Source organism: Accipiter gentilis, chromosome 12 (assembly GCF_929443795.1).
Source record: "Accipiter gentilis chromosome 12, bAccGen1.1, whole genome shotgun sequence".
Taxonomy (NCBI): Eukaryota; Metazoa; Chordata; class Aves; order Accipitriformes; family Accipitridae; genus Astur; species Astur gentilis.
Genome location: NC_064891.1, coordinates 8,824,067 through 8,848,939, shown reverse-complemented (window position 1 = coordinate 8,848,939; position 24,873 = coordinate 8,824,067). Strand labels below are relative to the sequence as shown.

Sequence of the window (24,873 nt, the reverse complement as noted above, 5' to 3'; positions counted from 1 at the left end):
GACGGAGAGGACAGAAAATGAAAACCAGGAAAGAACATGTCAGGTTCAGGAAGTGAAATGTAGAAACATTTTATCCACGAGGTCACCTTCTTCAAAATATTGCAGAGGTGTTTCTCAGGCGACATACTCCATCCTTTCCTCTTTGAAAGGGTATGGCCAACATCTGAGGGATTCCCGCTCAGAAGGGAGTCATTATTTGTTTTGTTATAATAAAAAATGAAGGCACTGCGATGCCAAAAAATTGTCTTAATTTTCACCTCTTTGGTTTTTTTATGATAAAAGCAACCAGAATAATTTGAAATCTCACAAGTTTTCTTTCTCTGTTTTCTAAAAGAAACATTTTGGTTTTTCAAACAAAAAAAGTTTCTCACTTCAAGGTTTCTTTCAATGTCATGGTTTTTAGGAGGCGGGAAGCAAAATTAAATATTTCATTCAGCTTAAACCATTAAACCCTATTCAACTGTGATCCTGCTGTGGAGAAACTGTTCTTGGTTGTTGGGATTGTTTTGATTCACACAACAGAAATAGTGTTTGCTGATTTTCTGCCTACTCAAAACATTCAGTATGCACAGCAGTAGGTTTTACATACAAATGTTTAGAACACCACTGGGTATGCTTTTTGCAGACACTGCCTGGTTTTGTTTATGCCTTGTCGCTGTAAACAAGATCAGCAATATTAGCATAAATCTCATAATAAGCAGATAAGAAATAAACCATGGAGAGGGATGGTGATTTCTGACCTTGTTCATCAGTGGTTGGTTTATGCTTGAAGGATGATCGGATTTTTTTCTTCTTCGATCTTTGATGATCCTTTTTAACATTTAAATAGCCAGACCTTTATGGAACACTTAAACTCTTTGTCTTGAAGATTACCCATATCAAGGAGTCACACAGATTCATTTCACACTATGAATCTATTTTCCTTTATGAGCTTTAAAGTTGCCACCTTTTCATTTATCCTATTTTTAAAAAATGAACAACATCATCTTATCTAGCCTACTCATTATTAGGTGTGACATGACAGCACCCTTTTTTTATTTATCTCCTCTCTAACACAGAAATTCCTAATAGTTCGGTCTTGTTTTAATCAATACACAGTGGTAATAATGGGAAAAACCAGTAAGAATCAAAATTATTTCCTTGTTAATGCTGTCATATTGGAAAACATTTTAACCTGCTTCATAAAGCCATATAATTATATTGGCAGTGCCTCTTTAAAACACTAATTTTCATTGTCATTCATGCATACTACCCCAGTAATCCAGATTCTAACGCAAGACCAATTCCATGGCCAATTAGCTGTAACCATTAATGAAGGCTCAGACAGAGAAAGATAAACAGCAGACAATGAAAGCTCAACAACCATCACAAGGCAGAAGAAACTGAAAGACAGACAATCTCAGCTCTGTTGTTGTTCATCAGAGTAGAAAGCGTCCACCTGCATGTTTGAAGGAGACCCAGCTCCACGTTCAAATGAAGGGTGACTGGAAGCTGCTCTCATGCTGGGAGGTCTGAACCCAGTTCAGGGGCTTCCTTTGGGGACCAGACCGCCCTTGGAGCACAGGCAGCCTGCAAGCTGTTCCAACACCAAGCCTCTGGCTGTAGAGTGGCGAAGGAGACAAAGGCTTCACACACTGGGTCTTGCCTGTGTGTTTCTTGCGCAGGCTTGCATCAAGGGGATGTGAAAGGGCGCAGAGACTGTGCCTGACCCTGGGCAGTCACACACAGCCTGGGAGGCGAAACAGGATTTCGCTGCTCCCTCTTGCTCCCCTCAAATCCTGCTGTGAATCAGACCCTCACGTTCAAAGGGAGCTGCAGGGAGGCAGCTAAGCCCAGAAGGCTGATATGGCAGCTGTCACAAAGATAAGCATCCAGCTGACCCCTGCCAGTTCCTCCAGGAAAACACCTCACGCTGCATCCTCTTTTTGTGTCCCTCTTAATACAAGAGCCTCCCACCGTACCTTTCACATGTAACACAGTGTGGCGGACACAAATGAGCATTTTGACATATAACTATTCCAGGGGTTTAAAGCAGGTGAAGGCTGGGAACTCCAAAGTGACCTGACGTTTCTCTTACCACACAGAACGGGTCAGCTGGCATTTGGACAGTTGCAGTCCCTTACCTTCTGAAAGTCACACTGAAGGTGTTTGCAGACAGTACGTTCACAGGTGACAATATTGCTATGGCAACGGCAGTCTTGGCAAGAATCTGGCTTCCAAATTGTGTTATTCTGCAAACAAACATAAGTTTTAAATTAGACCCATACAGTACAAGGCGTGTGGTATTTTATGCAACAGCAAATGGCTCAAGTAGCTCAATAGAGACAGACTGGAAGAGTGAAGTCTGCAACAGACCACCCCCACCTCCCACACACTTATCAGGCACAACTTTGGTACTATTTGTTCAATAACTTCAAATATGCAGTTGAAAGACAAGGCCATGCACGGCAAGTAATCAGCTCCAATGGCAAGATAATCCATAGGACATAATCTCCAATAACCTCAAGGTGATTATAGCCTCTCTGGGAAACTTCTCTATAATCAAGTTCAGACTGTCCAAACTGCGGCTACTGTTGTGATCACAGCTTGTGCTGAGGCAGCTGAGGTAGCCTTGAGGCTAATCCACTCCTGGACAGATGGCTGCAGCACCATACAGCACCCCATGAGCTGATGGGAAATGCAGGTTAATATTGACATGCTTGAATCCAAATGAGCTGTTGAACATAACATTGAAAATTTTGAGTCTGCAGGATCACAGGAAGAAAAAGTTCTTGCATCAAGACCATGATGTAAACTGTGCATGTTACGTTAGGCTGTAAGATGGAAGAAAAGGTCTGAAGAGCCTAAGATGCAATTAAACTGATTTAGTCAAAAACGCTGAATGCATGGCCAGGTATGCAACAGGCTCTACCTGGTCATGTTTATTCCCAGACATCATGAAGGGGACTCTGACCAAGCAGATGGTCCAACAGATTTGGAAACAGCTGTCATCACCACTCGATCAGTGCACCCAACTGGAACACCCACAGCTAATTCGCAAGGGTTTTCACCACCCCTGCTTGACCCCTTTTCCATTCCCTCTGCACTGAGGTCATGATCCCACGCTGCCACCATGCTTTCATAAGGCAGCTCAGGCCCTCATCCAGTTGCTTGGACACTTGCCAGACTTCTCCTTCCCTCCCGCCAGTTTCTCCAAGGTCTGAGCAGTCACTTGGGACTCATTACTTTCGGTAGGATGCTTGGAAAACAAAGCCGCCTTTCTCTTTACTCCTGAACACTGACTTCCAGCCATCCTGATATCAAACAGCATCAGCAGCATCCCAGAGAAGCAGCCAAGTTTGCCCGTCACCCCCCTTCCTATGAAAATGTCTTGCCTGCCCACAGCTCCTCTGCAGTGTCACTTCACCCGTGCCAAGTATCCTTTCTCTGGCAGTTTAAAAAAACAACCAGTAACTACGTACTGCAGTAATCTGAAAGATACAATTGCTACATTCATATTTAATTATCTGTTTTTAAAAGCCTTCAGTTAAATCCACCAAAAGAAAATGGAAAGAGGAAGATCAGTGTCTCATCTGAACAACTCTTTTCCATTAGACCACCACTGTGCGTACACTAGGCTAAATTTACGCTGTACAGGAAATTTTCCTGTGTAGTACAGGCAGCCTCTATCCAAGCCATTAAGCCTCATTTTTAATTGATTTGAAAGACCAGACTTTGCTAATAATTTACACGATGTCGTGATTTACTCCAATAAGTCAATTTACTCACAGTGTAAAGTATGACTTAGGCAAATTAAGATACGAAAAGATGATGAACAGTTTACTACTAAGAACACATTTAGGGCTAACTCCTAAAACTGTTAAGCATAATGATAAAACACTGAAATGTGCCTTAAAGGCCCATTAGACTGCTTAATGAGAGAAAAAAAATCTTGAAAAATCTGGCCACTTGCTTAGGCACTTACACAGAATCTGTTGGCTGCTGTACTCTTCTGAAAAGTTACTATGATGTATTACAGGCCATGGGGAGAGGTGATTCAGAGGTGTCTGATGAGGTTTCACCACACCTGCGTGACTGAAAGAGAGCACTGGCAGAGGCTCTCTCTTCTTTGACTCATCCTGCATCCAGGGCCGACTGTCGAGTAGAAAAGGCCACTTGCCTCCCCTCTGAAACAGTGCTCTTTGTCAAAACAGAATGGCTTACTCTATGACACTGGATCAAGAGCGCAAACCTACAAACAGTGGGGTAACCAGAAATACTGCTAAGAAATCCTTGTGTCTCTTCACTGCTTTACGAAAGCATTTCATTCATATCAAACTGTGCTCTCCTCTTGTTGCAAAGTTCATGCACAGGTAACAAACACTCTGGCGGCATTGGAAATTTAGGGAGATTCTCTGTTAATGTAATGATGGTGGCAACACTAACATTAGTAACACCAAGAGATGGCAGTAAGCATACAGCCCCTTGGGGCAAGATAGCAAGACAAAGAGAGAGAGTAATTTCTGCTCTGGTAATACAGCTGGTTCTCCTCTCGCATACACACGGCTGTGGCTGTAGAATGGAAACCTTGACTTCATCTCTGCCTACAGGTACAGAGATTTACGGTACAGTTACAGAATAAATTCAGGTTAAGTAATGTGTGTGCCAACCTTTAGCTAACATACATGCCGTAGTTAACTCATTCTACTCTCTTTAACAAAGCTTTATCATATTTGGATCCACCCTAAGACTCCTAAAACCATGATAATACCCAGAACTCCTAATATCTTTCTACTGGCAAAAAGTGACATTTAAACTGTTTGATAAAACCATTTGATATGTCTATTGATTTATTCCTTTGCTTGTTTGTTTCCAGCTGGAAGGAGAATCTCAAAACAGTGGATGGCAAAGGAGAAAATCTGTGCGAGAGTGATGTCAACAGTGAAAAGCAGTCTGTATTTTAAACTGGCAGCTCACTGCAGGGTGAGGGTGCTCTGTCAGAAGCCAGCCACTGGGTAAGCACTGGGCACAGGGAACAGAAAGGGAGAGAGCAGATTTAGTGCCTCATTGCTTGGCTTTCCTAAACCTTCACCCTGTGGGCTCTCTCCTTTATTTAAAAAAAACAAAGAAATATTTCCATGGTCGAGTAATAGCCAAAGGACTCACATGGCAAGAGGTCAGCACAGAGCCACCCTAACCTGCATTTTGAGACTTAAATGCTCAAGTTTCTAATAAGAAAACTTTCTCTTTTGTAGGGTTCAGTTATATGGAACTTAGTTATTGGGCCTGAAAATAGCTCATGGTCACAAGACTGTTCCAGGCGCCTTTAGAAGGCCTTGAACAGAATAAATAAGAAGATAGAAGAAGAAAGATCCCAATTAGGAAAACACAGGTACACATTCCACGATAAAGGGAACTTGGCAGAACCAACCTCAATTCAGGGGCTTATCTTGACCAACTGGACTGAGACAAGTCTTGTATGCTTTAATTAACACAACCAATTATGTCTTGTGTTTGTGCACGTGGACAGTACCAATGTAACCAATCACCGCTTATGCTTGTGCGTGTGGACACCAAGTGCTTGCATGTAGTAGCCAATCAAAGTCTCTCAACAACTTAGAGAATTGTATAAAAATGATTAGCTAAGCTCAATAAACGGGCGACTTTAATCATCATATTGGTGTTCCGTCGTCCGGGCCCCGCACGGATTAATCCCTAAACCCTACACTCTTTGGTCTTCTCCCTCCCCTATTTTGTATTACAGTCTAAGCAGGCTGGCTCCTATCTGTGGGCTCAAATCAACTTGCTCTAAATCTACACGGTAGATGCTTGGAAGCATCTGCATGCACCAGTGATTTCCATTTGCCAGGTATCAGATCAAAACTGACATGTCTCTGCAGAGGTTTTAAGAATTCAGAATCTAGTTAATAGTCAGGAAACTATTACCTGATTTTTTGGATATGAGAGTCTTCCACACAGTTTGCGGGTCTCAGTGTTCAGGTCTTCTGACAGTTCAATATTTAGCTTAAGATTCCCAGCTATGGAGCAACAGACCTAAACTCAAATTTGAAAAGTCTGGTGACAATTAAGTTTACCAATTTCTCTACAGAAAAGTGTGGGTTTTATTCTCTATAATGCTACCAAATGTCTGATTGTTACAGTCACAGTAAATTGAGCAAAATGCAATGCTCTGGCTATGAGCCATTTGAAGTGCAAGGCCATTTAATTCCTTTGAGATGGGAGAAAAAAGCAGCACTTGTACTTCATACGCATGGTGGAAATACATAAAAGAATGAGGAGGTTATTGCAACAATTACTTTTGGTGCTATACCTGGGTGCTGACTATTTTAGGTTCACATTTCAAACTAATTTTAATTAGTTCCCCGTTTACATGGAAGTCTGTAGCTGACAGCTGCTAATACAGAAAAGCATAAAAAGATTTATTGATGCATATTTAGAGCTCTTATGACCTGGAGAATGCAGACTGCTAGTATTTTAATTATTCTTTTTGTTTCTTTCATTTTAAATGTGACTATCACTAAGGCAACCAAACATGGGCTAACAGCTTAAGACTGTTCTTCCCAGTTTTGCCCTTAGCTAACTGTGAGGCCTTGGTTCACTCAAGCTAGGCTAACATGTTCAGAAGTGACACAGAAGCCCCAGCATTATAAGAAAGTCTCCAAAGTCACTCTGCAGATAGGAACTGAGATACTAATCATTCAGCTGCAAAACATGGATCAGGATCCCACCTACCTGTCCTGCACGCTGTAAAAGGCTTTGTTATGATTCATCCAGCACTTGCAAAGACACTTTAAAGCTCCCAGGTATTACTGTTTTAAACACAAAGCAAGACTTTTTGGTAGACACTTAAAGAACTGCTGTAAATCCGCCTTACATCTTCTCCAAGGCACTGTTCCTCAGTGGACAAATTAGCTGCTACAATTTAAGTGCTGAATTCCATCCTGTTAAGAGTGTACTTTTATCAACGACAATTTAAGGGGCTTTTTCCTTACAAGTACTAATATAATTAACAGTATAAATAATGAAATACTGCGCACAGAGCACTTTGAAGATGGAAAGCACTCCTTAAGTGCCAAGTAGTGCCATTATAATTTATTAATTCTTTGGATTTCCCTACATCAAAAGAAGAAATGATACCTAATTTAACTGAATTTTAAAATACCATGCTGCAAGAAGAGATATCTACATTACTTGGTTGGTTTGAGGAATAGGGGCCAAAAAAGCAAGATATGCTCACAAAGCTTTAGAGCTTGCAGGCACCCAGACACAAGACAAAATGAAATAAAACCCAAGACACAGGAGCACGGTGCAAGCTCGTACTCTGTTTGGAGAATACTGATGAGGATTTAGAAAAAGGTAGGGGAGAGAGCAAAAGAGCTGCACATTAAGAAAAGGCTAAGACGAGAAGGAGGCCAGAAAGCAACAGCAGTAAAAGCAAAGGAGGATTGAAGCAAAAGATAAGCTAAAGAGACAAAGAGCAAACCCAGTGCAGAAGTGGGAGCCCAGCACAGCTGGTTTACTGTTGCCACACTGTCATAGTAACTGGAGCACAGAAAGACCTAAATCTCTTTGACCGTGGCTTTTTCGACTGGCTATCATAACTTCATATAGCTGCACCTGTTCCTCTTCTACCTCAGCAAAAAAACTACCCAACAAGTCAAAAATAATCGGAGTCTGCTATTAATACATAAAAAGCCTCAGTAATTTGATCAGATGCTGCTTAACATGGGATATTATCACACTAGATAACAATCCATGCTCTATTCTGGTGCAGTGACTGTGGAAATAAGAAGCATACAGCAGCTGGTTTGTGTCCTCCCCCCCAGCCCCCTTTCCATTTCTTACGGCTTCATGAAAACATTCAGTCAATCCATAAAATGTCACTGGATGCTGGACTGTCCTCTGTAGCATGCCAGACTTGTAAAGCAGGTCATCTGGTTGGTGGTATTGCTGCAATTACTAAGCAGGGCGAAAACAACAGTCTACAGCCAAAAATAGACCCATGGACTGGAATATCGAAACCCAAACTCCTCATGAAAATAAGAGATTGGCTACAACGGATTGGAGAAGCGCCACTGAAGCCGTTTCAGAAAGTTGACATCTTGAAGGGCTATACTATCCCACGACTGATCTACTTAGCAGACCAAGCTGATGTAAAAGCAACGTACCTAGAAGAACTTGACCTGACGATTCGAACTACGGTCAAGGAGTGGCTACATCTACCTCCTAGTACCTGCGATGCCATCCTGTATTCCAGTACACGTGATGGAGGTTTAGGTATCACTAGACTCTCGGGCTTGATCTCTAGTATACAAGCTCGAAGACTACACAGAATTGCGCAGTCTTTGGACGATGTGATAAGATCAATAGTGAAACAACAGGGGATCGAAAAAGACTTTGAAAAATTGTGGTTAACACCTGGGGGTGATAGAAATAAAATACCATCTATTTGGGACCTAAGTGCGATTAGGGTAACATCTGAGGAATTGGGCGAGGATGAATTTGCTTCAGAATGGGAAATACCAACTCCCAAAACCATCTTTCCTAAACCTTGTGACTGGCGTAAACAGGAATTTATTAATTGGACCAAGTTACAAGCCCAGGGCCGTGGTATTGCCAACTTTGAGAAGATAAAATCAGTAATAATTGGCTTGAACGATATAGAGGCATTCCTCACCGAAAACTCCTCACGGCACTACAATTGGGAGCCAACGTGTACCCCACTAGGGAATTCCTGGCAAGGGGGAGACAGGAGTCGCATTTAAAATCTTGTCAACACTGTCAAGCGCAAAATGAATCAAGTGCTCATATCATTGGGTACTGCCCCGCGGTGCAAGACGCCAGAATTAAAAGACACAACCATTGTGCGATTTACTGATAACTGAAGTAAAAAAGAAGGATTGGATCGTATTCCAAGAGTCCATACTAAAAGATGAATAAAATGAGATCTACAAGCCTGATCTTGTATTTGTAAAAGGGGACCAGGCGATGGTTATTGATGTAACAATTCAATATGAGAGTAAACTGTCATCACTGGCGGACGCGGCGGCAGAAAAAGTAAAGAAATATTGCCATCTTAAAAGTCAAATTCAAGAATTGACGAATGCTAAGAATATTAAATTTAAGGGATTCCCTGTGGGCGCATGAGGTAAATGGTATTCTGGCAATTACGAAGTGTTGAAAGCATTAGGAATCTCAAACTCCCGACAAGAAAGAATTGCATGATGTATGTCAAGGAAAGTTTTGTTTACTTCTGTCGATATCGTACATATATTTGTGAGTCATTCGAGATCTATTGTAAGAACTTAAATGTTACTGTCTTGGTTATATTGTTTTTTGCTGTATTACTGTTGGTTGTTCTTATTGCATTTATTGTTCTGTCTTATATTGTTCTTGCTATATTATCATTCACTGCCTTGCTGTATTACTATTCATTCTTTAATAAAACTACCCCTGGTGCTCCTGCTCTGTTACATTGGCACTGGAAAGGTTGGGAGAGTAATTTGGAACTCGTATTCATGACGTGTCACATCAACCTAAATTTTGACAAAATATTAATTGGAATTGACAAATTTTACCAAATTGGACTACTTACTGGATTGGACACAGGTGGACGGGCCACCTTTACTTAACTTGGAAAAGAAACATATATACTTTTATGTGTTTGTTAAATAGCCAGGAATCAAGCTTAAAATTTTTACCATCATGTCAAAAACGAGGCTGTTGTTATCATCACATACGCTACTAATTACAGTTCCCGCTTTTATAAGAAACCACTAAAACTCATGCAATTAACTTTCAAAGCGGCTGCTCTGTCCCCAGGCTACCAGAGGCATGCGAGGGCGGCACTGTCGCTTTGGGGAGCAAGGAGGCCACACCATGGGGACGGGGGCTGCCGCTCAGCTGGGAGCGATGCACCAACACAGCACCGGGTTGGATTTACTTCACAAGTCGTCCTCTGCCGGAGATACCTGAGGAAAGGCAGGTATTGGATGTCTCAGAGGAGAAATACTGGGCTGCTTTGTTGAAATTGTAGGCAGAACCCGGAGCAATTACACTTTTGGTAACAATTACCAGCATCACCCACCAGCTGCCAAGTGAGGAGACTTGGCAGCTCAATAACACCGCTTTCATTTATCATTTCCACTCCAATTAGTTGACAATACCAAGCAATTGGCAGAATAAACCCAAATGTAAGGGAAGCTGAGCGAGCGCTACGTGGTCTGTAGGGATATCCATTAATGAAGCGATGAAGAGATGAAAGTAATTCAGAGACACATAAAGGATTCCTAGTGTCCATTTGGGTTTAGACTTTATGTTTTATCTTTTGCAATAGGGAGCTGTTGCCGTTGCCGGGTATGTTTTCAAATCTGATATGGGCTCGCATATAATAAAAAACCCTTGAAAATGGGCTTTTAATGGGTTTATTCCAGCACGCCCACAAGCAGAAGAACATAGGAATGGCTCGCTCTCTGAAACCAAATAGAAATTCAACTCATCTCAGTAGAAACATTTGTAGCCCTACACTCCTAGGAGAGAGCAGAGCAGATAAGGCAGAGTGTACAGCTTGATTAACAGTACATTAACAGGAAGGCACTGGTTCAGGAATCAAAAACTATTTTTCCTCTTCTTCCAACTAGGGAATTAAAAAGTTACACAAATTAAAACTAGGTACTCTTTTCATGGTTCATTAGTCTGGTGCCTTTCTACATTTTCTGTTCAGTCTTTCACCAGTTGTACCCGCCTTGTAAAAATCAACAGTCTACAGATAAAATTTCCCAGCAGTCCTAAGCTATTTCAGGGATGGGAAGACTTGGATATTCTAAGTTATTCTTCAATCACTTAGGTGCTGTTGTAAACTTTATCCTATATTTCATACAGACACAAAAGCAGTCACTAGGAAAGGGTTCAAATGAAACGAGTGCACAGACCCAACAGGGTAGATGAATTAAAATAACTTTTAAAAATCATTAGTTCTAATCATGATTTAAATCACCATACAGAAATCTTTATTTAGACCAACAGGTCAATTGTTTTTCTGCAGCAGTGTTCCTCTATAAAGGTTAATGCCTTTTGGTTGGTCACTGTTTAAGTAGATTCAACTGTAGTCAAAGATCCTTTACACTAAACATTGCGCTTCGTTCTTTTCCTGACTAGAAGAAACACTGCTACCTATAATCAACTTCAGGGACTGTAGTTTATCACATTTCTGTTCTGATTCTTACACATTCCTCCCCCTTTCTAATCAGTTGATATCAACACTTCTATAATGAAAAATAAACAGCAGTACTATCTTTAAAGTAATCTTTATTAGTTAAATAACTTCCTCTGTGATGAGTATTTAAGGGAAATAATTTTAGGAGAACATTTTGCATTTAAGAGCAATAATTAAAGGTAACATAGTTGCATCACACTAAGTTTTTAGACCTAGTAGATCACAGCCCAGTTTTTATCACTGAAAGAAAGGGGTTTTGTCCATGCTTTTTAACCTTTAGCTTTAAAGGAAAAAAGGATAAACTGCTCGAATACACTGAAATTAATAATTATTTCCTTGATCCCTGCATAGAGGGCTACCATTGCCAGAAATAGATTAGCGCTGCACTCGTTCCATATATCTATTAAAAAACATCCAGAACCTCAACAGATTGACTTCAAAAATGGTATCATTTAGAGTTTTCTGCTCCAATTCTGTTTTAAATTCCTTCTACATTTATATATGCAGGTATGTGACACAAGCTTGAAAATGACAGACAGTATGTTAAGCATGTGTTCAATACTAGCACCAATAAATAATGGATACTTGGAACATCACACTAACAACTTGCTCTCATTCTCTCTCACACACATGTTCCCCCCTTCCACACTTCTGTCCAAAACCTAAGCACCATCCAAGCACTTAACTTTTCCAGCTGTGATATTTTGTATTTCATCTCTTCTGTGGCAGCAGTAATTTTAAATTATGTTTATGGTTATGTTGTAAAAATGAAGAACTTTAAACCCAGTTATAAAATCAGCATGAGAAGAAGTGGAGGAGAAAGGAGGATAAAAAGTTTTGAGTTTCACAGCACTGTGTTCAGTTTTATTATCTGGGAACATACACAACTTGAAAACATTACCCCAACCAGAGAGAGCCTAAAGACTATACTTCCTTTGATGTAATCAAGCCCTCTTTCCCTCTTGAACAAATGTATAACTTGTATTCAACATCCCTCTGTAAACCAATAGAGAATTCTGAAAGAAAAAAAAAGATTAAACCCCACAATTTTAACAACGTCCCGCGAACTAGAAGACTGGCTTTCTCCTGAGGCCTGGAGGATACAAAGTTGGTTCCATTTTTAAGCTTTTACCTACAGTCAACACAAGCAGGAACTTGGTTTCCTCCTTCTTTCCTTTTGAATTGAAATCAGAAGTTTTTTCCTCTTTTCAGGACGTTAACAGTAAGACACCTCTTATCTAATCAAACACAAGAGACCTCGCAGAAAACAGTGGTATCTGGCAATACACAGTTGTTTCACACTTAGGTACCATGAACTCTCAGGTAAGAAAACCCACACCCCAAACCATACAGCATTGCCAGAGGAAAGCACCCAGTGCTTCTGACCACCTCACCATGGACAACACACTCTGCTCTTAAGACAGCATTACGGGGGGTTGAGAAATCAAAAGTGTGAATGCTTATGGTGAGTCATTTTTGCACAGCTCCATTTTTTCTCAACTTGACTTGTTTTAAAAACATTTTCTTAAGCATCAACAAGGTGGCAGGAGCAGGAAAACCTTGCCCAAAACAGCTTGCAGCTTCTTTGCAAAATTTCTTCAGGCACTGAACTCCATCTATAAAAGGACACAGCGAACAACTAATAGTAAAAACAATTACCAGAAGGGAATGGGTTGTAATTTTAACACCACTGCATAGAGTGAGAGCGAACAACCATTTCGCCCAGGAGCTTGCTTTTGACAACAGCCAAAATCAGACAGCTGAGAATACCAATACAGAAAATGATACTTCCAAAAACACTCTCCACACAGTTTACAGTTCAGTGACTTCCCAAGTCAGAAGTTGCGTTTCTGCATTTAATAATTCTCATGGCTTTCTCCTATGTGAATTTGTCCAGTCTCCCCTTGAACTCCTGTAAACTTTAAGCACTGACATCTTACAGCAAGGTTTTGGCACTTAGTCACACAGGGAGCAAAAAAGAGCATCTTCCTTGTGAAGAACTAAAGCCTGCACCGTGCTGTTACGGAAAAGGGACAAAAATAGGGTTCAGGCAAATAAATGGTATGATAACACACCGGATCCTTGCAGAGAACAGGGATTTTCCTCAGTCAGCAGCTTAGGGCAGGAGAGGAACAAAAAAAGAGAAGAAAGAGAAAAACCTAGAAGACCTACACTTGATTCCGGTTTCTGCAGATGACTACTGAGATCTCAGGCAAGATGTTTCTCTTCTCCATGCTTGCACTGCCCTTCCTGTCCTGGTCTGTCTGGACCGCAAATTCCCTGGCATGGGGACCAGCCTTTCTTACACCCTTCTCCGGCATTTGGCATCATGTGCTCTGATCTTAAGGCCTGAAAAGGAGCCGACACCGTGGTGGCTCAACTGAGCCAGCCAAGAAATGGCAGTGCTGCTGATCCATCCCCAACCCCGCTGATGCCGTCGGGCCATGAAAAAACCCCTCGTGCACATGCCTTTACTGCAAGAAGCTCGGAAAGGGCACACGGGGGGAGTGATTGTTAAACAAGAAAGTGGGTTTTTTTCTTCCATTTTCTTATACTGCAAATCTTTTCCATGCCAAATTGTGTGTTAAGTTTGATGAACTGCATACACCAGCAATTCTCCTTAGCACCCAGAAAAACATTTGGGGTCCTCCTGCTTTTTTTTTTTTTTTTCTCCTTTACTCAAACAGCTCCTAACCCGCCAACTGGCAAATTTCAAACATCCTCCCCAAAAATTACTTCTGAATAAATATTAAACCCAGAGTGTTTGATTGAACAGCTGTTGAAAAGAAGGGAGATAAGGGATTAATTTATCCTAAACTTGATCACGGCTTTAATTAGAGCGTTTATTACAACATAACGGCTATCTCTGGAGCAGCAGGAATCATGATCTCCACCGTGCGATGCTCCGGTGTACGTGCAAAGCATGCAGGTGTACCTAAGGCAAAGCACAGCTTTAGCTGTCCAAGAGCACCAAGGAGGTTATATTCCACCCCCCTAAAATGATGCCGCTTGTTTGAGAATTGAACCTGTGAAAGCTGCCAGGACTTTAGCAGTCAACATCAAACACCAAAGGGTGCAGAAATGCCAGCAGCCACTGTCAACTAGCTTGCACAGAACCACAGCCTGAAAAAAAATATCACATATTTGAAATTGGCCATTAAACCGACTTAATCCAGTGCATATATTACAAGGGGTTCCCTGCAGAGCACAGCCTGATTATACCCTCTAGGAAACACTGCTGGCCTTTTGAGCTTTTTTTTATGTTTTCAAAAGGAAGGGGGAATATCCTCTGTAGTCCCAACACAGATATGTCAAATGATGAAGTAATACTGCCAGCAAGATGCATAATTTCAAATTCATCCTGTTGTGCTGCTGAAATGCAGGCTATACTGGGCCAAATGCTTCAATGTTAACTGTATCTATCCGGGGCAGAATGAACAAGATAGGCTAAGCCTTTTATCCCATTTCTAACAAAAAAATATCAGGGCATGAAAATCATTGCAGCTCAGCCAGCTGATTCAGCAAAGAAAGAAAATATCCTTCAGTAAAAGTAATTTGCAATAGGCCCTCAGAAGTACTGTATCAGGTGAAACATAACTCTATTTCTACTTCTTGAAGGCAACAATACACTCTAGAGCAATTTTGCAAGCCACTTCAGCAAATATATAGGTATCTCCCAATTCCAAGCTGGATATTTAGTAGGTATCGTTTCAAGGTGCAAAGCAAGGAATTACACACCTCGAATCCTACTATTGTTACTGTGGATCCAAGCACAGTAATCTCTCATACAGCTCCCAGAAAATACAACCCCTTTATGTCCTTATCTTCTATCTCAGTTCCCTGTGCAGCAGATCAATAAACTGGTTCTCTCTTCCCTTCAAAGGGGGAAGGGGACCCCTGCAAAAGTCCTGCAGAGTCATTAATCTTTGTGAACAAAGACTTCATTATTGAACAAAAATGATTAGGAAAGGCCTATAGAAAAAGGGATTTTGCAGGCTGTCTTCATGTCCTCTCGTACTGTTTCAAGCGCCTCTGGTTCACCGGTAGCTGTCAAGATTTAACAAGGTGGTAATTTTATGACCAAACAAATTGAAATTAATGACAGCAAAAGGTATGTAACAGGTTAGCATTTTACTCAAATACACAGGCTCCGTGTTGCCTTCTGCTACAAATGACTAAATTAATTGACTTTGGCACACAGAAACTACAGGCTCAAAAACAAAATTAGGCTTAAAATATTCTGAAAAGGGCAAAGATGATCTATGTATTTGTGTGCTGCTTTTAAGGAAAGAGGTCTCTGACGTTTTTTGATAGACAAGATGTAATAAAAGACGCTGTTTTTTAAATGCTTCATACCATCAATCTTTTGCCTTATTTCCTCTCTTTTTTACAACAAACTTTCTGGAGATCAGTATTTAGCACTCTTCCTCCCCATGTAGCAGGTAACACAAAGAGGCTTTTCTTCCTGTCTGCCCCACAGAGGGAGGGACTACCTTGAGGAACTCACCTTTGTTGAACCAAAATACGTAAGTGGATTCACAACAGCAACAGACAGTGCGTCTAAAGAACACACACATCAATCTATTAAATATGACTGCCCAGCTCCTAAAGGACGGGTGGAAAGGGTTCCTTTGCAAAAGTGATTGGCACAGATGCTTGAATGCAATCAGCATGACTGGTGAGAAAGTGGGAATTTCAATCGAACAGCCAGTTCAACAATATTTGCATTGAAGGGTAGTATCAGTAGAAGGCTGCAGACATTTGACTGCCTGGACAATGTGCGGAAAAACATTACATGCCACCATTTCACCTTGAAATATGCCAGAACTGGCTTGCTTTCCTGGCTGACTTAAAAAAAAAACACCACCAACAAAAAACAACCACCATCACCACCCAGGTAGTGATAAATATTTTTAAAAAAAACAACCTTACACTTTAATTTCAGATTGTAAGTCCCAGCAAGATTACTGCTGGACAAGAAAGGAAGACATGAAGAAAGACTTTTCTGTCCTCATCCCTCCACCTCTGTACACCACAATGAAAGCAATGGCACACTCACTACTTAAAGAAAAAATTACATGTGCCTATAATTGTAGTTCAAAGTGTTTCCAAGTCATGCACTAGGACAGAAATTGATTATCAGGACAGATCAAGAGTGACAGCATTGGAGGAAGGAGAGAAGCAGTTAAGCAACATGGTCTTTACTATTCCCTGGGTCGCACATGCCCTAGAAGTTACTATATTTTTTACAGTGACAACAAAGTGTACCCCACACCAAACAAGCTGAGGAGAATTACAGCTAATTACCTCTTGCTCTGTGAAAGAAGGAATTCCATGGGTATAAGATTAGTCTGTCTGTTTTGTTGTCTTCATTGCCTCCACATGCATCTCTGTTAACAGGAGTTTTTGCTACTGAACTGTAATGAGATGAGACCAGGCCCTGTTTAATGCATTTTTTTTTTCTCTCAAGAGTCTTTCCCTCCTCTTCATTGATTATTCCGTTTTTATGAACTTTTCTTTCTTTATTGCACTACTAAATAACAAGAGCACAGCCTTGCACACACGGCTAGCTGGAGCTAGAGAGAACGGTAAACACCACCTGGTACACTGCCTTGCTTGGTGACAACCCTACTACTGAGCAAGATGTCACTTGCCCTGAGAAAAGCATCCACAATGAAATCTTTCATTCAAGTTAATACTAACCAAAAGCAAAATACCTCATTTTGATGGAGGGCACATTCAGCAGCAGAGCGCACAACAGCATCACCACAACAGTACATGACAGGCTCAGAATTCAGCGAGAAATAGAGCTGAATATGGGAGATGGTAAAGGCAAAAAAAAGGGGGTGGGGAATGACAAATATATCCTTGAAGAACCAAGAAACAGAACTAATACTATTGGTAATTTGTACTTGGCTTTAAGTCTATTGAGAGGACAAGATTAGGCCTAATTATCCTTATGGTCTCCGAGTTGTGAGAGCTGGCCAAAAAGTCTAGCTGAACCCAAGCATTAACGCTACCATTTCCAACTGCCTACCCCCATGGGCAATTGTTCCTGTGAGCAACCAGTCACTGGTAGTGACAGGGATTCTTAGAAAGAAAATGCAAACTTTGCTGTGATGCAGGGAAATATGTCCACTTTGCTGCAGTTTCACCCTGAAATGATGATTTCTCAACAGGACAAGAACCACCTTTCCATACCTCAGCTGAGTACTCAGCACTGCTGTACTCCAGCCCCACAGGCTATTGACAGCAAGCCCAGTATTGTTCTTTATTAAGGTTATGAAGCCACCCACATCCAATGCCAAGCATCCTTTTTTTTTTAATGACAAACCTGTAAGTTATGCAATGTCAAAACTGCCATCCATCAGGATTTTCCCTAAAATAAATCAAGGAAGACTGACTCATGATACTGAAAACACTGACCTGATCGGTCAGATCTGGTCTACACGCTCAACTGCAGGTTGGCACCAGGTAGTTAGCATCAGAAAACGTAACAAAGGTTCAAGAGGAGTGAGCAGGTTGAGGGAGCAAGGGCAAAACCAGCTGAAGAACGCCTACAGAGAAGCGGCCTTTGACAGTGGGTGCAGCAGAGGCAAAAATAACTACAGAGCTGGAAAGGGTGGTCAGATGAATCATGAACTGTTGCTTTTCAGGAAGACAGGGATAAGACATAGTTGCATAAGGCATTTAAACTCCCTCTCATGAGACAGATAAGAGAAAAACAAAAAAACCAGGGCACGGTCAGTCTCAGCAGGAGAAGTACTGTTGTATTAATTAGCATGATTGGCCATCAGTCAGAAATAAATCATATTATCCGTTGATAAGTGGCAGCATTTGATAGGAAATAAATTGCAGAGGTCTTTGGCCTCATGCTGGAACAGTTCATTTTGCTTTCATTATTCAGAAGCACTGCATAAAAGGTCATGGCAAAAAAAAATATTTATTTAAAATTAAAGCCCTATAATCCTATCTAAAGTATATTTATTTTTTTTGATGCATAGGAATGTGTAAAGCCATAGTTCTATGAACTGCTCTTCCAATATAATGCCAGGGAGATGTCAGGAGTTGCTCTGAAAATAAATACAATCCCTACTTTGCATATCTCTCCAATTTGCTCCCTTTACTACAGTTTTTCTTCTATAGAAAAACCAAGTTTACAAAATTTGACTGTCCAGAATAGAAGCAAGCTAAGGGACAAGAATTACCATAACCTCTACAGCTCATGCACATGAGTTTTCCTCTCTCATGCCCTCCTCAGTACTTACACCTTGCTCAGAATAAATATGTGGCAAAAGCTTGAGAACAATTTATATGGCAAGCCCGTAATGGTGACTGGAGCAGTAAGGGTAAGAAAGAGCACAGACATAAGCACTTTATTTAGACTCTTGAAAACAGACCGGGTGGTCCTTAAATCTCTCCGACGCTCATCGTTTAAAAAAGGGACAGTTTTATATCAAAGCACTTTATTCCTTCACTGTAGTGCTGTCTTAATCTACAGAAGTTGTTCTATGAAATATTTAGCAGAGGCAAAACATATGCATCCCTTAAATTCAGGATGAAGAAGAAAATGCATCTTCCCTCCATCCTCAGGCATGAAAGAACGGGCTGAATATCATTGAAAATAACACCTGAGAATTTGCTTTTGTTAACCATTTTAATTCTGTTTCCTTAATAAGCTTAAATTAATGCTTGCTAATGTGTTTTTCAAAGCACATCTCTTGGGTATATAAAGCCTCAGGCATCAATGTCCACACACATTCAGAGACAAGAGACTAACACAGAGCTTTCATCACATCACTCTCAGCGCTGCCATGGGTATTTGCCAGTCTGAAGATTGCTCACTGACATGGTGTGAGCTAATTCTTGTCATGCTACTTCACGCTTGGCTAGAAATAATTGCTGCCTCATTACAAATTTAATAATGACACTGTGATATGGTATAAGTCTTCTTTGCAATTTTCATCTCTTCCATTTTTTTCTTTTTTTTTTTTTTCTTCTTCTTAAACTAGATATGAAACAGATTAAATGTTACAGACCCCAGGGATTTTTAATTAATTTTTTCCCTTGAAGAAGGAAATCCCATTTTTCAAGATTTTGCTCAGATAGTTTTTACAGCCCTTAGGAAACACCTCCACAACACATAACTCCAGGTTCCTGCAGGATCCTGACAAGGTTTTTAGTTTTCCTTCATCTGCATCTACTTTGAGAAAGTCTGGGAAGAATCCTATGCTTGACGGCTGCCTATACCCCTATATCCACAGCTTCCCTGAAGAATGGAGAGATTTAGGAAAAGTGGCACAAGAACTGTCCTCTCTACCAAATGGGTTACGAACAAAAAGCCCAGCATGGAGATTGCATTTCCCATTCCTCTTGCACCTATCCACCTGCTCTCACAGGGAGAAGTACAGTTTGGAGTCACAGCAAAGACAGCTGTAGGGAGACCAGGGCATTAAACCTACCTTGCACCTCTACGACAGCCAACCATAGGCTGTGAGAGGGTCACAAAGGAGAACAGCTATCACACTCATCCTCTTCTTGGCGTGGTGAAAGATGATCCTGCAGGTAAAGGCACACGTTGCCGAAGACAACGCTCTGCTGAGAAAAGGTTATGGTGGGTGGATGCTTCATGGCCGGCTTTTCCAAGCACACAAATGGGTAATGTCATTTCAAGAGTCATGACAAAACTGGGCTTATCCGCTTGCTGCACAGATGACTGCCCCAGCATTTTGTTCATCTTGCCGTTACTCAGATACTCTAAGAAATCTGGAAGCATCACCCCAATACACATTCAAAAAAATCTATTTGCATTTTTTTGTCTCTTTCAAGTTTAGCCCAGTTTCTGCCTGATCCAAGTTCCTGCTAACTCTGATGAGCACAGAGCAGCCAAGCAGTAACACTGTTACAGGCATGCATCATCTATTCCTAGGCACGCTGTCAAGCAACTGTCAGGAGGCAAAAGCTACTCTCCTCACCAAACAGCTGAAATGGCTTGGCTGGCTGATGGGTGCAATGCCACCTGGAAAACGGTAAGTTTTTAAGAAGGCTTAGTAGTCCAACATCATCAGCTGCAAATGAAATACAGAGAACCGAACCAAACCAAACCAAACCAAATGTCAGCCCAATTCAGAGACAGTGAGCAGGACCAGAAGGTCCAAAGGTAAGTACAAGCAACCCTGCAGCAAGTAGACGTCTGCCTCTCACAAAGGCCCATTTGGGCATCTAGTAGCTCAAGATGGCATAAGTATGAGATTTCATAGCCCCCAAGAAGTCTGATCAGCACTAGCTGCAGTACCTTATGAGCCACAGAAAATATCTGAGCCCTTTCTGGAATCCCAGCACGTGGTCAGTTTCAAAGACTTCTACGGCAATGACTTCCATCCAGCGGTGAGCGATACATGAGGGGTGAATGCGGCACTATTCCTTTATCATCCGAGTACACAGTTTTCTGGAGGCTCTTCAGTTCTCTCTGAATAAAGTGTACCTTGAAAAACACTCTGGGTTTAATTGTTGTCCTGGCCAGTCTGAGCTACACTGGGAGGGAGCATATGTTCCCCAGTCACACAGCTCTAAGTCTTCAGAGATTATTTCACACTGTCATTTTCCTACCTTCATCTTGCTCGATTCATGTTGTGCCATAAATGCAGCTGATGTAATCAGCAGCCTGGAGACTTCCTAGACCTATAGGAATCCCAGAAAAGGTATGAATGTGACCTGTCTGATTGCATGGATGAACTCAGTTATAAGGAAGACGACCTCCAAAGGAAAAGTTTAATCTTTTGCTGCACAAGACTGATTTCTAAGAACACTGCAGCAAAGCACAAAGGAACATTCCCAGAACTACAAGACCTGACAAGTACTTTCAGCAACTTGAATCACAAGCCTCGTTTCAGTGCAACCATCTCTCCCAAAGACCTGGGTGATGAGAGTTCCCACTGCTGAGGCCTCGGTGCTTCTAATACTTTCACATGTCTGTCCACATGTTATTTCCCATGCTTTTCAAATCAGCAGCATGTAAATAAAGCACAGCCTGATAATAAAAAAGGGTAGGGGATTTAGAAATATGTTCTATTATACTTTTCCTTCCTCTTCATCCCCCTTTTTTCCCTAAGCAAAGAAATAAAACTGAACTGGGAGATGCAAGACTAATGAATTTATTTTCTTTTCTGTAGGCTATTTACCTGTGGCCACCTGATAATCTGGAAGAGGAGAAATAAAAGCTCAACACACAAATAAGTGGTGATTGAAATCAAGGACACTGCAGATTCACAAGCCTGTTAGACTGAATGATGTTAAGACATAGTCCCAGTTTCACTATGGTGCACTGTAAAGACAGCATAACAAATTACAGTTCAGAATGCAAGGAATTTGAGAAGGAAAGAAACTTATCATCAACCACCTCCACCATCATGAGACACCTGGAAACATCTGCCATGGACTGTAATTAAGACAGGTGAAACACTGCAAAGACGATGCAGGGCATGTGCAAATGCAACGTTGTTCAAGTATGCAGTACTGTGAAAGGAATAGGTGATACAACTCCAGGGAGGAATCCACACTATATTAACGACAATAGGGTTAGCTCAAAAGAAATAATTCTGGTTTACTGCCAACACCAGAGACAAGCAAGAAGGCAAAATACCCTCTCCAGCACTGCTCTTTCACTCCTCTGCACTGCAATACTTTAAAGAGGCCTACGCACAACAGCATGATGGATTTTCCAAACACCTGCATTTGTCATTTGATTTGACCTCCACAGGCCACATTCTTCCCTGCAACCTTAGTTAGTTTTATCTTAAAAAGAAAAAAGGGAAGTAATGTGGGCCACTGGAGTGAAGCTCGCAGCCAGGCTTACTCCTTTGCTGCCTGCAGGGAAACAACCATGACTCCCCAGTTCAGTACTGCCTGGATGTGGCACAGATCCTGGACTGCACCAATACAAATCAGATGCTTCCCATCTCACCTCAGCACCAGAGCCAGTCCACCCCACCATCCAGTTGGAGAAGGAGACAGCTATGGTGGTATTAGCTGTCCTCATAAACAGTGGACTGTTCTCACCTCCAGGTCGCATTCTCCAGATGGCTGTTTTTCATCCGAACCCAAGAAACTTTGCTTCTCATGAGATGCCCAGAGTAAAGGAAGTAACAGCGGAAAGCACGTCCCACATTACAGCCTTGAACTCATGCCTAATGCTTCCTACTCAGTGCCATGAGAAATGTTTTTTAAAGCTCTGGAAAGAAACTGCCATAATGTACAGTCATGGTCAGACAGCCTGTTTTTCAGTGGCTTGGGAACATTAAGTATTTCAGTGCTCTCTTCTATACTGCAGTAAATACTGCACTTTAAATCCACCCGATAGGTGTTTAAGTCCTGCTATTAATCTTACTTTCAAGTTCTGGGACTTGAAGTACAGGTTTATGGGTTTATTCTGCAAGCTGAGAAAGACTGAAAGAAGCTATCGTAAACACAGCCTTCACCAATTACCGGGCAACAGCCTAAACAAGAACATTTTTGTGTAGGGCAGCGTCCCTGCCATCACTCTTTTACCAAAGAGTTCAAGCAATCTCCTCTGTCTAGCCAAAAAACCTAAAGATCACCATGTAATATCCTGGAGTTGGATTTATATTAAGTTTCTATGCCTCCATACAATGAAAGTTTGGAATTGGCTGTGATGACACAGCACAGTTTGGCATTAGTGGTACAAAAGGCTACAACATACACATCTGGCAGTGTTGACTCACCAGTTTAATTTTATGATTGTCTCATATCTGTAGGAATATACGACCATTCCGCACAAGCACCGAAATGTTAAACAGAGGTAGTGCAGTGACAGACAAGTGGGAAGCGGTTGCATTATCACCTTCCAGGACAAACGTGTTAAAATAGCAGCTAGACCAAGTGGGAATTGCACCTGTGAAGCCTGAACGCAGCCATCTAGCATTGTCCCCTTGAAAACATGCACCAGGAAGGTTCAGATTGAGAAGAGACTCCTAAAAACACAGAGAGTTACTGAAAGCAAACCTGCAACTCTTCTCAACACAGCATGCTAAAAATTCTTTAGCTTCCGCACCACCTTCAAAGGGGTGTCATTCTTTCTGAAGCCTAAAAAGCATGGTGTGTAGCTGAGGGAGGGTGCCTGCCTGCAACACAACTTCTTTTGGACAATGAAAGATGCCTGATGAAAGCCTCGAGAAAGCCAGGGCTCTCCCTGCAAAACAGATTGCTCAAGGAAAATCCCAAATTCCCCATCCCATCCCAACTGCCACAGGGCTGAGACATTAAGACAGCCAAGACACACTGTGCTTGGAAACGGGGATCTACTGAGGGATAAAAAAATGCCTCTTATCCCGTCATTAATCTGCAGAGCTTTCCTATCCCCTGAAGAGGAACAGAGAGATCCAGAATTTTGGAGCCTAGCTCAGAGCATACTTGGCTTGAAAGCAAGCCAAAACACAGATATTTTTACTACTCTTACCTGTATGATTAATCTGGATACCACTCCCATGTCTGCAGACACAGTATACCAAGATTAAAGCACCCATGAGCTACGTGCACAAGTCTTATCGCGTCTACCACACCCCTCCCCACCCCACAATCTGCACTGAGAAAATAGAGTTTTATAAAATAAGAAAGTCTCCTCTCTAAGAAGGGGATTAGCTACCCCAATATAACATTTTGCAGCAGTCATCCATACATTATTACATGCATTTACACATTGGGTCTGCAAGCAAAATGAAAATATATCATCCAGGATGCCAGGAAAGGATGGGGTTTTACTCATGTTGCCATGCTAAAGTAAACATATCTGGCTCCAAGAACAAAAAAGAAAGAAAACCTGGGGCAGAAGGACAGCAGACAGGCCCCCCTAGGCTCCCTGCTGGCCCTCCAAGCCATGGCCAGGGTAAAGAAAAAGGAATGGCACTTCCAAGAATCTCCTCCAGTTACATCACCTGCTAGGAATCATCAGCATGTGGTTCCCACCACACAGTAGGGGGTAAGGAAAGATCACACAGACTATCCAAAAATGAGAGCCTGTTAAGAATGTTAATCCAGCCTTACACTGTGACCCCAATAAACCCTGCTACATGCACTCAAGAAACCGAACTAAAATGCAGACGCCTGGCAAGGTGCTGGTTTGCAAAAAGGCAAAATATCTTCAGAAAATCGATAATGTCAGAAGTTATTTAAAATGCTTTGAATATGGGGGAGGGAAGCATTTTCCACATCTTCCTATAATGTCCTTATTTCCTGTCATTTCTCCTTTCTTCTCCCTGCTATTTTTCCATTTCTTATTGCCATCATGCATTAAATTCCTAATATTCAGGCCATTTTACTTCATCTACCCTTTCCCACTTGCCCCTGCACTCATTTTGTTTTGTTGGTTAGCTCTGCTACTTTCTGTAACTTTTCAAAACTTTACCAGCTGAGGACAGTCATGTTGTGACAAAAGGAAAATCCAAATTGTGCCATCTTGGTGCCATCTCATTGTTCAAATGTCTTCAAAATTTTCAGTTTACAAAGTCTCCAAATCTTTTAATATGTAAGTTTTTTAACTTTCCCAGAATGTAAAAACGCTCCAAACAGAGATGACATTTTAGCACTGATTTGAAATACCTCTGAGGGAAAACACAGTTAAGTATTCCAGCAAACCATCTTGT

General features: G+C 41.5%; 1 protein-coding gene across 3 annotated transcripts in view; it reads right to left on the bottom strand.

Moving 5' to 3' along the window:
* Positions 1-24,873, bottom strand: part of FRAS1 (Fraser extracellular matrix complex subunit 1) — a 175,755-nt gene that overhangs the window by 110,583 nt on the left and 40,299 nt on the right. For all 3 annotated transcript variants that reach the window (XM_049814968.1, XM_049814967.1, XM_049814969.1), the window contains one exon: positions 2,124-2,231. In XM_049814968.1, the coding sequence (XP_049670925.1) occupies positions 2,124-2,231 (108 nt within the window). The remainder of the gene's footprint in view (positions 1-2,123; positions 2,232-24,873) is intronic.